The sequence below is a fragment of the Pan paniscus genome, chromosome 4 (assembly GCF_029289425.2).
Source record: "Pan paniscus chromosome 4, NHGRI_mPanPan1-v2.0_pri, whole genome shotgun sequence".
NCBI lineage: Eukaryota > Metazoa > Chordata > Mammalia > Primates > Hominidae > Pan > Pan paniscus.
Window position 1 is genome coordinate 57,027,472 of NC_073253.2, and position 15,049 is coordinate 57,042,520.

General features: G+C 36.9%; 1 protein-coding gene across 1 annotated transcript in view; it reads right to left on the reverse strand.

Annotated features, from left to right (window-relative positions):
• Nucleotides 1-464: 464 nt before the first annotated feature.
• MAP3K1 (mitogen-activated protein kinase kinase kinase 1) overlaps nucleotides 465-15,049 on the reverse strand; it is an 80,614-nt gene continuing 66,029 nt past the window's right edge. Inside the window, exons 14-20 of the mRNA XM_034960082.3 lie at nucleotides 13,762-15,049; nucleotides 12,949-13,101; nucleotides 11,800-11,962; nucleotides 10,565-10,696; nucleotides 9,109-9,251; nucleotides 8,272-8,403; nucleotides 465-3,085 (exon numbers count right to left, since the gene is read on the reverse strand). Coding sequence (XP_034815973.2) covers nucleotides 2,936-3,085; nucleotides 8,272-8,403; nucleotides 9,109-9,251; nucleotides 10,565-10,696; nucleotides 11,800-11,962; nucleotides 12,949-13,101; nucleotides 13,762-15,049 — 2,161 coding nt within the window. The 3' untranslated portion in view covers nucleotides 465-2,935. The remainder of the gene's footprint in view (nucleotides 3,086-8,271; nucleotides 8,404-9,108; nucleotides 9,252-10,564; nucleotides 10,697-11,799; nucleotides 11,963-12,948; nucleotides 13,102-13,761) is intronic.

Consider the following 15,049-nt stretch of genomic DNA (forward strand, 5'->3'; position numbering starts at 1 on the left):
TAAAAGGAAAGACTAACTATACAGTGTTACTATCAGTTATCACCAGTGACCGGGCAAACGACCTCTATGCCTCCTGACATGACACACCGAGAGGAGCACAGCATCACCTCTGTGATGTTCCTGCCAAAAGTGCATACTCTGAATCTAATCAAGAAGCAGCACCAGACAAACTCAATTTGAGGAGCTTCTATAAAACAATAATCTGAAATCTTTAAAAAATTAAGGCCATTAAGGTCAAGGAAGAACTAAGGAATGGCCCTGGATTCAATGAGACTGAAGAAACATGACAACTGAGAGCAACCTGTGATCCTGGTTTGGATCCTCTTGCTATAAAGGACATAAATGGGCAGCTGGTGAAACCTGACTGGGGTCTTTGGGTGAAGGGTATACAGAAGTTCTCTGTGGTATTCTTGCAACTTTTATATAAGTATGAAATTATTTCAAAATAAATAAAAGTAACAACATTTGTTCAAAAACTTTTATTTACTATAAAGACAAAAACACCAAAATAGGTACAAATACTATAAAATCGGTTCAATGGGGTAAAAATTTTAATTAAAATATCTCAATATATTTAAAATAACAAAGGATACATTTAAGCCAAATTTTCTTAACCCAGAGATTTTTTTTTTTTTTTTTGTAACATTTGCTTACACAGTAAGGTGCTAATAGAAGTTAGCCCTTAAGCCCTGGAAATCTTAGGAATCATAGTCACACAGCAAATATAATTTCATTGTGAAAGTGAACTTTGGTAGAAGAAAAATCTATAGGACACCTGAGGTAGTAGAAACTGGAATAAACAGTAGTAGACGTTATTTACAACTTGAGTACCAAATAACATTAAGAACACAAAAATAATTACACGATACAATTTCCAGTCCAGCTTTGATCCAAAGAAAATAAGAATATTACATCACATTTGCATTGAAAACAAAACAAAAAACAAAACACCACAATTACCAGCAAGCTGAGGGAACTGCAAACAAACTCAAACACAATGGATTTTGAAATCTACAGATAGTTTGAGTTTGAAATGTGGTGGGCATGGTGATCTACAAAGTAATACTGATTAGCTGAGGTTCCTCAGTTTATACAGTTTACATTTTTGTCAGACACAGTATTCATCTGACCAATGATCTTCCAGTACATAAAATGGCAAGAGTGCATCCTTTAAAGCTTGCACATGAGAGACTTGGAAACAATCTTATTAGAATTGTGAAAATTCTAAGTAGTCAAAAAAAAAAAAAAAAAAACAAAATAAAAAAGAAAGTCAAGTACAACACATTTAGAGCTACCAAACTTCACATTTCTGTACTATTTTTAACTCTTCAAATATCGCCAATCTTCCAAAACAAAGGAATGTAAAATTTCACTAAGAAACATATTCACATAAAAAACAAACTGCCTTTTAAAAATTATAAGCAATATATCCCTGTAAACTTATCTTGTAACTTATTTTATTTCCAATTTGTGTTGTACATTTTAAATGTACTCTATATATAGCTTATTTAGTTTATCCTGAGTCTTTGAGAATAACCAATTCTATTTCACACTGGCTTCTGAAGAGTTAAAACTAAAATCTCAAAGTTGTACTTAATAGTTAATCAGTACTTGATTTAAAAGACTCACACACACACAAAGATTAAAAAGCTACCATTTTCCTTCAGGATTCCATGCATCTGAATTTAACTCCAGACTAAAACCGTTAGGTAACTGTGCAAAATCCAAGGAATTAGTGTATAAATGAAATTCAATTCCATTTTTCTTTCTGAACACATTTTCCAAGTTCAAAGCAAATGTACTGTTTAAAAACATTACTGATTGGTAGTTGAATAATCTTTTTAAAAAATGATCTGCCAGGCCTACTGTAAAGAGATGATGCATGGTAAAAGGAAAATGGCAGCTCTATGTTATTACCAGTAGTGAAGGTGAATGATGGATTGTTACATACAGAGTAAGACTTAAATGTTGTGAAGTTTCCTACAGTTTGACAACCAAAACATCTAAAAAATTCAAATAAATTTTAAGGTAATCTTGATCTTGGTTGTGAGTTGCACCAGAGAGGACAGTTTATTTTTAGTTAACTTGTACTTAACCTGCACAATAAGAGTGGTGACTGACTCAAATGTAGGTAGTACTTTATTGTATTCCAATTAAAAAAAAAAAATTAAGTCTATATTTTAAAAACTCTGACAATAGCAAGATATTTAATGAACTCTACTTCATATCTAGTTCATTTTTTTTTTCTGGTTTGAAAAAAAGATCACCTTTCCCTGAATAAACAAAAATGAATGTAAATAAAAATGAAAATACAAAACCATAATTTCCAAAAACGAAATGAATGGGCCAACAGTAAAATGCACAATGAGCCACAATTGCCCTGGTATTTAAGAAAATAAAGGTCAACTGTGGGTCATAAAGAAGTATCAACTTTTAAAAATATATGTATGTATTGCTACTCATAGCATACTCTGACCTAAAAGAGGCAGATACTGATTTTATAGCCAGTGACAAAAAATTTGAACGGAATTGCAGAACCCCCTGCTTGTGATCACTATATGAAATGGAAGAATAATTGAAATATTAAAATAGATCCTGAGCCCCTCAGCCGCTAATATTGCTGAAAAAGTGCTCCAAAAAAATAAAATTATGCTTCTGCAATTTAGTCATGCAAACTTCATTGTTTTCCTGTTCACCTAGGGCCAGTTCTTTGAAAGGCACGGTTTACAGCTTCTGCACTAGTTTGGGCTTTTGCATACTGAGCTTAGGTACAGATCATGATTTGTCAATCACATACTTAGGTAAGGGTTCCCCACTGGCCTCGTTCATAGCTGTTCAGTGGCATCATGGCCAGTAGAATATCAATGTGGTTCCCCACAAGTTTTTTTCTCTTGTTGAGCATCCTGTTTCTATTGTAGTTGATCTGCATAATTGGCTACCATGTAGTACGAAAGACTGGATGCTTCAGTAGCTCTCTTGATGGAGGTCTGTCCTGAGGTTGAAGTTCTAAACAACGAAGAGCCACATCTCGTAAACCAGGAGACAAATGTGAAGGGATCGATGGAGCAGTAGTTGCACTAGCAATCTGTGGAGAAAAAGCCAGAGTGTTGAAGCTTTGCACAACTGTAACTTCTGATACAGAAACACATGTGCATAGACCTCATAACCCTTACATTTACATCCTGAACAGAGAGGAACTGAAGCAGAAGTGGGAGGATTTTCTGCTATCAAAAAGTCTATGAAAAAATTCATCCACTGGATGGGAGGTTTTCTCTAACAATCTTTCAAATTTTAGGATTTTAGGATTTGATCAAATATATCCTATTCCTTATTATTTACATCAACAAGGCTAAGTACATCAAAATGTTCAGGTAGATAAAGTATTCATTCAAATGAATTCTGCTGTCCTCATATTCAATCTCCGAGATGGTTTGTTCTTACTGCACGTTTTCTATTTCTTCAGCATACAGAGCTATTTAGATTAAGAAAGACTAAAACTGAAGAGTCAATTTAATACATAGAAAACACAACTGCATTGTTTTTTTCCTTCCGTGTTGGACAAATTCTGATTCTTAGTATCAAATACACGATGAAGAATAACTTTTTTATAAAAAAATTGTAAGTCTGAATACTTTTTTTTTTTTAAAAAAGAAATTTTATTTGGTCTTATTTGTAGTTTTTCTAAAAAAATTCAAAATCTGATAATTATTTTTAAATTGTGATACACTCTTTACATTCTAAAATTTGTGCTGCAATAACCATATTTTAATTTCAAGTCATATATAAAAAAAAGTATTAGTTTTCTAACAATTTTTGAGCACCCATTATGAATCAGAGCTGACTCCAGGCAGAGATAGTGTCTTTCTTGCATATCTGCCTATTTGTGGTATCAATTTTCTTCTTCTTGAAATGCATTCCTAAAAATAATTTTTTTCAGTGAGTGTCTGCTGAAGGTAAACTTCCACAATTCTCATGTGTCTGAAAATATCTATTTCATTCTTATTTTTTGATGATCATTTAGCTAGCTATGAAATCCTAGGTTAACTGTTATTTTATTTCAATCACTAGAAGGTACAATTTGTCTTTTGAATTCTCTTGTTGCTGCTGTATTCTGTTATCCATATAATTGTTATCAATTTTTTTTCTTGTAATTTGTCTTTTCTCTTTGGTTACTTCTTGTCTTTAGTATTCTTCAGTTTCATTAAGCTGATAAGCAACTTCAGCAAAGTCTCAGGATACAAAATCAATGTGCAAAAATCACAAGCATTCTTATACACCAGTAACAGACAAACAGCCAAATCATGAGTGAACTCCCATTCACAACTGCTTCAAAGAGAATAAAATACCTAGGAATCCAACTTACAAGGGATGTGAAGGACCTCAAGAACTACAAACCAGTGCTCAATGAAATAAAAGAGGACACAAACAAATGGAAGAACATTCCATGCTCATGGATAGGAAGAATCGATATTGTGAAAATGGCCATACTGCCCAAGGTAATTCATAGATTCAATGCCGTCCCCATCAAGCTACCAATGACTTTCTTCACAGAATTGGAAAAAACTACTTAAGTTCATATGGAACCAAAAAAGAGCCCACATTGCCAAGTCAATCCTAAGCCAAAAGAACAAAGCTGGAGGCATCATGCTACCTGACTTCAAACTATACTACAAGGCTACAGTAACCAAAACAGCATGGTACTGGTGCCAAAACAGAGATGTAGACCAATGGAACAGAATAGGGCCCTCAGAAATAATCCCACACATCTACAACCATCTGATCTTTGACAAACCTGACAAAAACAAGAAATGGGGAAAGGATTCCCTATTTAAGAAATGGTTCTGGGAAAACTGGCTAGCCATATGTAGAAAGCTGAAACTGGTTCCCTTCCTTACACCTTATACAAAAATTAATTCAAGATGGATTAAAGACTTAAATGTTAGACCTAAAACCATAAAAACCCTAGAAGAAAACCTAGGCAATACCATTCAGGACATAGGCATGGGCAAGGACTTCATGTCTAAAACACCAAAAGCAATGGCAACAAAAGCCAAAATTGACAAATGGGATCTAATTAAACTAAAGCGCTTCTGCACAGAAAAGAAACTACCATCAGAGTGAACAGGCAACCTACAGAATGGGAGAAAATTTTTGCAATCTACTCATCTGACAAAGGGCTAATATCAAGTCTGAATACTTTAAACTCACCTATCCACTCCTAATCACAAGAAAACTCTCTTTTCCCTACCCCAGTAATTTCATAAATGCTTTGGGTTAAAAAATGCAAAGTAATATAAAGAAAAATCCTCTAAGGTCTGTGATCCTATATCATGATATACTCAGCTGATATATACACATCTTACACACCACAAAAAGGAAAAATACAAAACAAAAAAAGTCCCTCTTCCTTCTTTTCCCCAAATGTAACTTACTGATGATTTGTGTGTGTGTGTGTGTGTGTGGGGGGGGTGTGTGTGGGTGGGTGTGTGTCTGTGTGTGTTTTGTGGAGGAAAAAAGGCCAATATATTCACAGACTTAAGATTTTCTAAAATGTCTACAAAAGAGAAAACTTAATTTAGAGACAGGGTCTCTCTCTCACTGTCACCCAGGCTGAAGTGCAGTGATATGAACATGGCTCACTGCAGCTTTGACCTCCTGGGCTCAAGCGATCCTCCCACCTCAACCTCCTGAGTACCCTGGAGCACAGGTGCGTCTCACTATGCCCAGCTGATTTTTTTTTTTTTTTGGTAGAGGTGGGGTCTCGCTATGCCCAGGCTGCTCTCCAACTCCTGGGTTCAAGTTTTGTTCTTGCCTCAGCCTCCCAAAGTGCTGGGATTACAGGCATGAGCCACTGTGCTTGGCCAGGATCACTTTATATACCTTGCTCTTTTCACTTATTAATGTATCTTGTAGCACTTTGTAAATCAACACCAACAGCTTTATACTCGTTTAATTTCTGTATAGTGTGGATAATTTAATTACTTTCTTGAGTAGAGTGAATAATCCTGAACTTGGCACTTGGTACTTCTGGAGGTAATCTTGAGTAAATTCCTAACAATGGGCATAGCTGAGTCAAAGAATAAGTGCATTAAAAATTCTGGCAGATATTGCCAAATCACTCTCTAAAAAAACGTGCTATGGCAATTTATACTACCATAAACAGGGTATGGAAGTGTTTGAGAAAGCTTTGGGGTGCTTCCAAAAACCTCAAAGTATTTACTCCAAGTTAAGGAAACTGAAAATGTTACAGTACAATTCTCTTTAAACTCTACCTAGGAAGGAGAATGCAATGAAATCTGTTAAAATATGAACTGTGCCAATTTGAAAATTATTTACAATTGTTTCCAGGGTCTCATCAAAACTCTTAAAATAACATCAAACTTTCAAATTGATCCTAGCCATGAGTATTTATTGAGCAACTTCTGTATAAGACTCTGGGAAGAAAAAAATGAATCAGACATGAATGGACCTCAAGGAGAATTAGTTTGAAAGAGGCAGCAAGATAGGAACATAACTAGCAAACAAGAAACAAAGTGTCAGAAACAAGTATGTACTAAAATGCTATGAGAATCTGGAATGAGTAAAAAGGGGCTGCCCAAGCAGGAGAAGCACAAAATGGGGGCCTTAAAGAGAATAAGAATTTGAACCACGTAGAGAATGGACATGGGACGTCTGAAAGAATAGAGGAAATGAGGTGATAATACGAAACAGGTATTGTCAGACAGGTGACTGAGGAGGTTATATAATAAGTGTGGGGAGCACTGGAGGAGGTTACGGCAGGTGGAGCTGACTGTGTGGGCTGAGTGCTTGACTAAGGCCTAGGTATAATTTTGTTTATCTTCATAGTAATCCCACGAAGTACATGCTTCATGGGGTTCTTGCACCAATTTTACATGTGAGCAAATGGAGGGTAGACACAAAAAATAATTTTCCTATGATTACATGGCCATTAAGGGGTAGAGCCAGGGTTTAAAACTAGGTCAGTGTGACTCCAAAGCCCATGATTTCAACCATCACATCTACTGAAAAGCTAAGAATCTCAACCATTACCTATTCTATGGTGGAAAAGGAGAGAATGGATTTGTGAGTTATAAAAAAGTAGGAAAGGCAGACAGGACTGAACTGACTTGGGTGTGAATTTTTAAAATATACAAAATAGTAAATTAGGCCAGGTGTGGTGGCTCACGCCTGTAATCCCAGTACTTTGGGAGGCTGAGGTGGGCTTGAGGTCAGGAGTTCGAGACCAGCCTGGCCAATATGGTGAAACTCCATCTCTACTAAAAATACAAAAATTAGCTGGGCATGGTGGCGCGTGCCTGTAGTCTCAGCTACCTGGGAGGCTGAGGCAGGAGAACTGCCTGAACCTGGGAAGCGGAGGCTATAGTGAGCTGAGATCGTGCCACTGCACTCCAGCGTGGGCACTGCAGCAAGACTCTGTCTCAAAAACAAAAACAAAAAACAAACGAACAAAAGAAAATGGTAAATTAGATTTTAAGATTTTTGAATTATGTAAAATGCATGAATTTCACGTTTTTAAAGTGATAGATGGATATATATACACACACACATATACATATAAACGCACTACATATTTCTTCTAGGAGCAGTGTTTTAGTATTTGCTAATTCAATATTTGTAGCAACTTAACAGAGCATAACTACCTCAAATAACAAGAAGTGACTATGTATGTCACTAACATTGACAACACCATTGACAATATCAACTCCTGGAAATACACACATACACAGATGCTCTTCAACTTACGCTGAGGTTATGTCGTGATAAACCCCTTTTAAGTTGATGATTTTTTTTAAGTTGAAAATGCAGTTAATACACCTAACCTACCAAACATTATAGCTTAGTCTGGCCTACCTTGAATGTGCTTATAATACCTACATTAGCCTACTGTTCCGCAAAATCATCTGACAACACAGTCCACTATAGAGTATTGGTTGTTCACTCTCGTGATTGTGTGGCTGACTGGGAGCTGTGACTCGCTGCCACTGCCTGGCATCATCAGAGTGTATCATAGCACATATTGCTAGCTCAGACAAAAATCAAAATTCAAAGTATGGTTTTTACCAAATTTGTATTGCTTTTGCACCATCTTAAAGTAAAAAACTTGTATATCAAATCCTCTCTGAATAAATATACAGACTATTTATTTACCTTCATGCTAGATTGTTAGGGAGAACCCATCAAAATTTGCCTCCTGCCAAATTCTGCTGTACTCCTTTTAGCACAAAGAAGTAATTTTTATCTCACAATTACCTTAAATATCAAAGCGAGATGATTGGAGTGTTTTTCTGCATTCCATGGTGGTTTTGCACAAGCCATTTCTATAATAGCACAGCCAACACTCCATACATCACAGCTCCTTCCATACTGTTGACCTCTTAGTACCTAAAATAAATCAGAGTTAATTTGGAAATAGGACTCATTTGAAAAAGAGAAAGCCATTTTGTAGTTATAGATTCTACTTTCTTACTTTAGGGAGAAAACTGGTACAAACAGCAATTCTGTGGACTACCTAATATCTAATTTATTTCATTAATGAGCTTAATTTTCCAGGTAGCACAAAAATATTTTGGAGAATTGTGAGATTCTGAAGCAGAGTCCCATCACAGAATTTTGCTCTTAGCAAACTATGTGGCAAGAGGACAACAGATCATTACTACATATGAACATGAAGAATTATGAACACGACAGAAGAAGCTGAGTCAGAAGAACAATGCTTAAACTCCTTCCACTACAGACAGGACCTGCCTCTGTATGCTCATCTCCTTTTAGAATAGAGAGAGAATATTTTTAAAAATTTGTTATGTGCACTTTGAGTTTATTACAAAACAACTGCTATAAATTACCCCAAAATTCTTTATTAGTAACAGCCGTTAAGCAAATCTATTAAAACCTATTTTTTGAATATTGCCAAGGCAAAGAAAGGTCGAGAATAAGGGTCTGAAAGATATTATTAAAACCGTATTTTAAGGGCCATGGACTTCTAGTTGGTAAGTACATACTGGATACCACTGCAAGATAATTTAGTATAATGCTGTTACACAGAATTCCAAAATATTTTCTGTCATCACACTCAAAGATGCTTCTCACCTCAGGTGCCATAAATGCAATTGTCCCCAGTAATTGTCCCTGAAACTCTCCTGCACCAGTTCCTTTTGATGCCAACCTGGCTGCAGCTCCAAAATCTGCAATTCTTAGTCTCTGACCAGTGCTGTCAATTAGCAAATTGGCACCTGTCAACAAACACAGCAAATGACCTTGTATGTTAAAAACAAAAATAAGGACAGATAAAAGCCCAGTACAATACTAATGAACTAGGACAATGATAAAAGAAAGAAGTGAACTACATGTCAGAGGTGCAAACACTTATTCTCTTTTCCTTTCACTTCATTCTTGCTAAAGGCACACAGCTCTCTCTAGCGTACGCTAAATTCATAATTAGAGCTTAATTTAAAAAGTTATAAAATTACTTCAACACATTATGTCAAATACTAGCTAAAAAGAATAATGACAGAAAACAAAATTTGCTCTTGAGAAAAATAAACTGAGGCCAGGTACAGTGGCTGACGCCTGTAATCTCAGCACTGTGGGAGGCTGAGGCAAGCGGGTCGCTTGAGCCCAGGAGTTCAAGACCAGCCTGGGGGCAACATGGCAAAACCCCATCTCTACAAAAAATATAAAAAATTAGCCAGGCATGGTGGTGCACACCTGTTGTCCTAGCTACTTGGGAGGCTGAGGTGGGAGGATCACTTGAGCCCAGGAAATGAGTTACAGTGTGCCAAGTTTGCAACACTACACTCCAGCCTGAGTGACAGAGAACCTGTCTCCAAAAAAAAGAAAAGGATAAGAAAAATAATGGGACCTACAAAGGATTTGAAGCAATTTTTCTTAAAAGAAGTTGATGATATCCCAATATCCCAATTATTCTAAATAAAACCAGGAAAAGGAACTTTCTGGGAGTCAGCGTATCATGAGGCCAAGACAGGGAATCTGGAGACCTGTGTTGTATACTTTCTGCCATTAACTAGCAATAAAACTGTAGAAAAGGCACAGCCTCTCTTGTATTCAATGTACTTTTCTATTAAACGAGGAAGGCAGATTAAATGATCCCTAAGGCTCATTTCAGTTCTAATATTCTGAATTACTCAGAGAAAAAAATCCCACTGTTAGAAACTATCAACAAAGGTCCATTTTTTTTTCTTCTTTGAGACAGAGTCTCACTCTGTCACCCAGGCTAGAGTGCAGTGGTGTGATCTCAGCTCACTTCAACCTCTGCCTTCCGGGTTCAAGCAATTCTCCTGTCTCAGCCTCCCAAATAGCCAGGATTACAGGCATGCACCACCTTACCCTGTTAATTTTTGTATTTTTAGTAGAGACGGGGTTTCACCATGTTGGCCTGGCTGGTCTCGAGCTCCTGACCTCAAGTGATCCACCTGCCTTCACCTCCCAAAGTACTGGGATTACAGGTGTGAGCCACTGTGCCTGGCCCCAAATTTTAAAATTAATTTTTTTATTGTCACTAGATAATAATTAGAAGAATTCTCACCTTTGACATCTCTGTGAATGATTTGGTTTTCATGGAGATACGAAAGGCCACGGAGTAACTGTTCAGTGTAGTTAATAACTACTGATTCTTTGAAGGCTCCATATTTACTCAGCAAATGAGCCACCGATCCCCCTATAAGACAATAGAAATAATTATCATAAACTTAAGACAGAATTAAAAGTATTTATTACACTTTGGTTTCTAAAGTTTTCACTGCATGAACTCACACTCACATCTGAAACAGAAGAAAAACATTTCAAAACTAACATATTCCTGTATCATCTCAAAAACCTACTAATTAGGAGACATTTTCACAGAACCCACAGGGAACCAGTTTATTGGAGAGTCAAGATTTCAGAAAGCTGTAAAAGTTAACAATTTCGGATTAAACTATTTCTGAAATGTACAATTCAATTCTCTGTCTTCTCAAAATACACAAAACAACTTTATTAATGACTAAAGTAAACAATGTTAACATATTATGTAGTAAAAGGTGGAAAGAATGGGAGGAGGAACAGAAAACCCAGAGTTAGGCGTCATATTCTACCATTTACTAGCTCTGACCTGGAACATGTCTCAAATTTAGCCCCTTTTAAAAGTGTTTATAGTAGTCAACCTATCTACTGTAGTGTAAATCTTTATTAAGACCAACAACAGATAACGTACTTAAGAACTGACTGGTAAAGAGAAATGCACTCTTAAATACACACACAAATCTAAGAAGTTAAACCAAACAATCTGTTCATCACATCAGGTCATTAATTTTATTGTATACATTGTATAATACAAAATAAAACTCAGTCTTCATTTATTTCAGCAGATGACAAGGTTCAACTTTATGCTTCAGTGCTAGTTTACTTGTAGTAAGTTTTCAAGTTATATGTTAATTTTGTTTGTATACTGTTATGTTAAAACACTTCCTCATCTGTCCAATTTATCATGGCTACCTGGAAATATACATATCTTATACATATCAAGTATTAAAAACAACAATGCTACACAATCATTTAAAAACACACTGGAAAAATTTAAAAGGTAGAGGTAGTCAATATTTCATTTATAGTAAATTAAATACAAAACGAAGTATTTGTGGTTCATACTAATATATTGGGGTGATTTGTTTTTAGAAACCCAAACTATTTGATAGAAATAAATTTTAATTAAACCGGTTTTTCCTAAATTGCAGAAAGTTAAATCCACGTACTACTATTTTGTAATTTAAAACATTAACATACCTGCCATCCATTCAATGAAGAGATTGTAATTGCTCTTCTCACACGTGGCTCCCAACATCCTAATGATGTTTGGATGATTCAGATGGCTCATCATTCTTATCTCTTCTCTTAGTGCTTCTACTACTTCTTCTTGCTCAGAAGATGTGTTTCTGACATAAGTCACCTGTTTCAAATAAACACATTCACAAAGTTTTGCATATTTTCACTAGCAATCTGATCTAAAATGAACAAATGCAAACTAGCATTTTATTAGCAACAGATGGCATTTATGCTTATGGATGCAATGTACTTTAAACAAACCCAAGTCAAACTCTTTTAAACACTAAGAATCTAGCTTAAGCAGCAGTAAACATCAGAAAAATGACAAAAATATTGGGATATAGTCAATATTCCAATAGTCTCAGAGTAAAGATGAGAAAAGCCCAAATATGGGAGAAGAATCAACATGATTTAAAAATGAAAGTTTAATAATTTTCCTATGCTGATTAAGTATGCTCGTTATAATAAAAAGTAAACCACTGAAACCCCAAGATGGCACCGCACAAGTACACTGTTGAAAGAAGTACCTGAAAACCACCTCTACTACCTACAAAAAGCAAAACCAAAAAAACCTTTGTAAGGCCCATCTTGATATTGTAGTCTTACAATAATCATACTTCAACTTTTATTTATTTATTTTTGAGACAGTCTTGCTCTGTTGCTCAGGCTGGAGTACAGTGGTGCGATCTCGGCTCACTGCAACCTCTACCTCCTGAGTTCAAGCAATTCTTCTGTCTCAGCCTCCTGAGTAGCTGCGACTACAGGTGCCTACCACCCTGCCTGGCCAATTTTTGTATTTTTAGTAGAGGTAGGGTTTCACCATGCTGGCCAGGCTGGTCTTGAACTCCTGGCCTCAAATGATCCAACCACCTCGGCCTCCCAAAGTGCTGGGATTACAGGTGTAAGCCACCACGCGTGGCCTCAACTTTTAACAATAACAGAATTCATGATGTTTCTGGTGCTTTAGAAACATCTACTTTGAAAACGTAAGTTTCTCAAAGTTTAAAGAACTAAAGTACACACACGTGGACATATCCTTTATTCTTTTTACTGAACATGCTTCATTTTGTGATTTGAGTCATTTCATTTATATGTTCACTAGATATTTACCTGTTTAACAGCCATTAAAGTTCCAGTTCCCACATCTTGAGCCTGATAACAAGAAGAAAATGCTCCAAGGCCTATCTGTTGACCTTTCAGCCATTCAGTGTCTTCTCTATACGGTTGTTTTGCTTTGGTATGTCCTGGTAGAGTCTCTGGTGTCTACATATTAAACGAAAGCAATCTTTTTACTGTTAAAGGAGTAAGATTTTGTGAAATTAGTCTGCAAGATATTATTCTTATTCAGTCTGGCTTCCCAAACCACCTATAAATGTGACCTCTGAATGGAAGGTATTTGTGACCGACAGCAAATGCAAAAGTAATCACCATTATACAATTAACCGGAAATGCCCATAGGCAAGAATTATTGCTGTTTAAACAGTACAAACATTATTGTTGTATAAGTAATAATTTTATGTGGAAAACTCTGCTTCTGAATGTTAGAAGCAGCATTTCTGAATTGGGTTTATTTTAGTATGGTCCAAGGAAGCTCTCTGTGAGACAGTGTCTTGCTCTGTCATTCAGGCTAGAGTGCAATGGTGTAATCACAGCTCACTGTAGCCTCAAACTCCCAGGTTCAAGTGACCCTCCCCACCTCAGCTTCCTGAGTAGCTGGGACCCCAGGTGTACACTATCATGCCTGGCTAATTTTTAAAATTTTTTGTAGAGACAGGGTCTTGCTTTGTTGACCAGGCTAGTTTCGAACTCCTGTGCTCAAGCAATCCTTCGGCCTCAGCCTCCCCAAGTGCTGGAATTCCAGGTATGAGTCACTGTGCCCAGCCCCAAGGAAGTTTTCTAACCTCTTAAAGAATCTATACTTACATCCTGTTGAATAATGATGATATCTTCTCCATTTTCAACCTGCAGCTGAGGAACTATGGGGAGGGCATCCTGAGACGCTGACATTGCCATGGCAATTGCTAAAGCTTCTTCTTCTTCAGCTTCCATCTTCTCTTTGCACTTTTGATTATGATTCACATCATCTTTGTAGGTATCATCATTTTCAGCCTTTTCAGGAGACAGGACAGCAACTTCTGACTTAAAAGTTACTGTTGTATCACTTGAAGGCATAGATGCCTCAAGAAGGTCCTCAATACTGGAGTTGAGCTCTGTATTGACATCTAATCTGCATTTCTCCTCTACTGGGGTGAACACTGTCTCGTCACTGGGTATAACAGCATTACTACTATTGCTGCTACAGCCAAAGCTGTCATCACATTTGGAACTACTGTTCAGATCAAGTGTCATGCTATTTTTTGAGGGATCTCCCTGTTTACTTGTATTACCTGGGGTAGGTCGAGATGGCTTTGGCCTGTGTATGTTACTGGAGGGCAAGGGTCTTGACTGAGTAAAGACTGGGGAAAGTTTATCTGAGTCTTTGTTTTCAGGACAGTTTCTGTGGAATTGTAGAGAAAACTTGCGCTGTGTTTGAGGAGATGCAGAAGGTATTCTGCAGGGAATGAATCCCTGAAGTCTATGCTTAGAGACATCTGTTGCAGTGCCAGCTGGTACAGATGGGGTAGAAGAAGAAGGGGTTGACAAGGCTGGAAACATTAATTGGGAATGATGAGATAAAGGAGAGGAGTTCAAACACTGACTGTGGGGTCTGCCTTTTGTTTGAACCATTGGCTTTGGTTGCTCTGTTGTTGTTGTTGTTGAACTAGAAGGTCCTACTGAAATGCTGGCCAGTCTCTCAGAAATGTCCTCTGAACTGGCACTCAATTTTGTAGCACATAATCCTTTTCCAGTTTTCTCTAAATGGATTGTGCACTCAGGGGAACTGTTCTCTGTGGTTTCCAGATAGTTGTTGGGAACAGATGCCTGCAAGAAGCTGTCCTGTTGACCATCCAAAGTGTCTTCTACACCCAACTGGATGGCTTCGGCAATTTCCACCTCATCTGCAATAGCCATCAAACGGCGACGCATCCTGGTGAAGTGAGTGGAACTGGAAACACTCAGCATTTCTAACAGTTTTGAAAACACATGGGGTACTGTAGTAACCATTCTTGCAGAACTCAAGTAGATCCTTCTGGAAAGTTTGCCAACCATTGAGTGGGAATTATCAATGGACTGCAAAGCAAAGGTTAAGAGGGACAGCAGCTTCTTATAC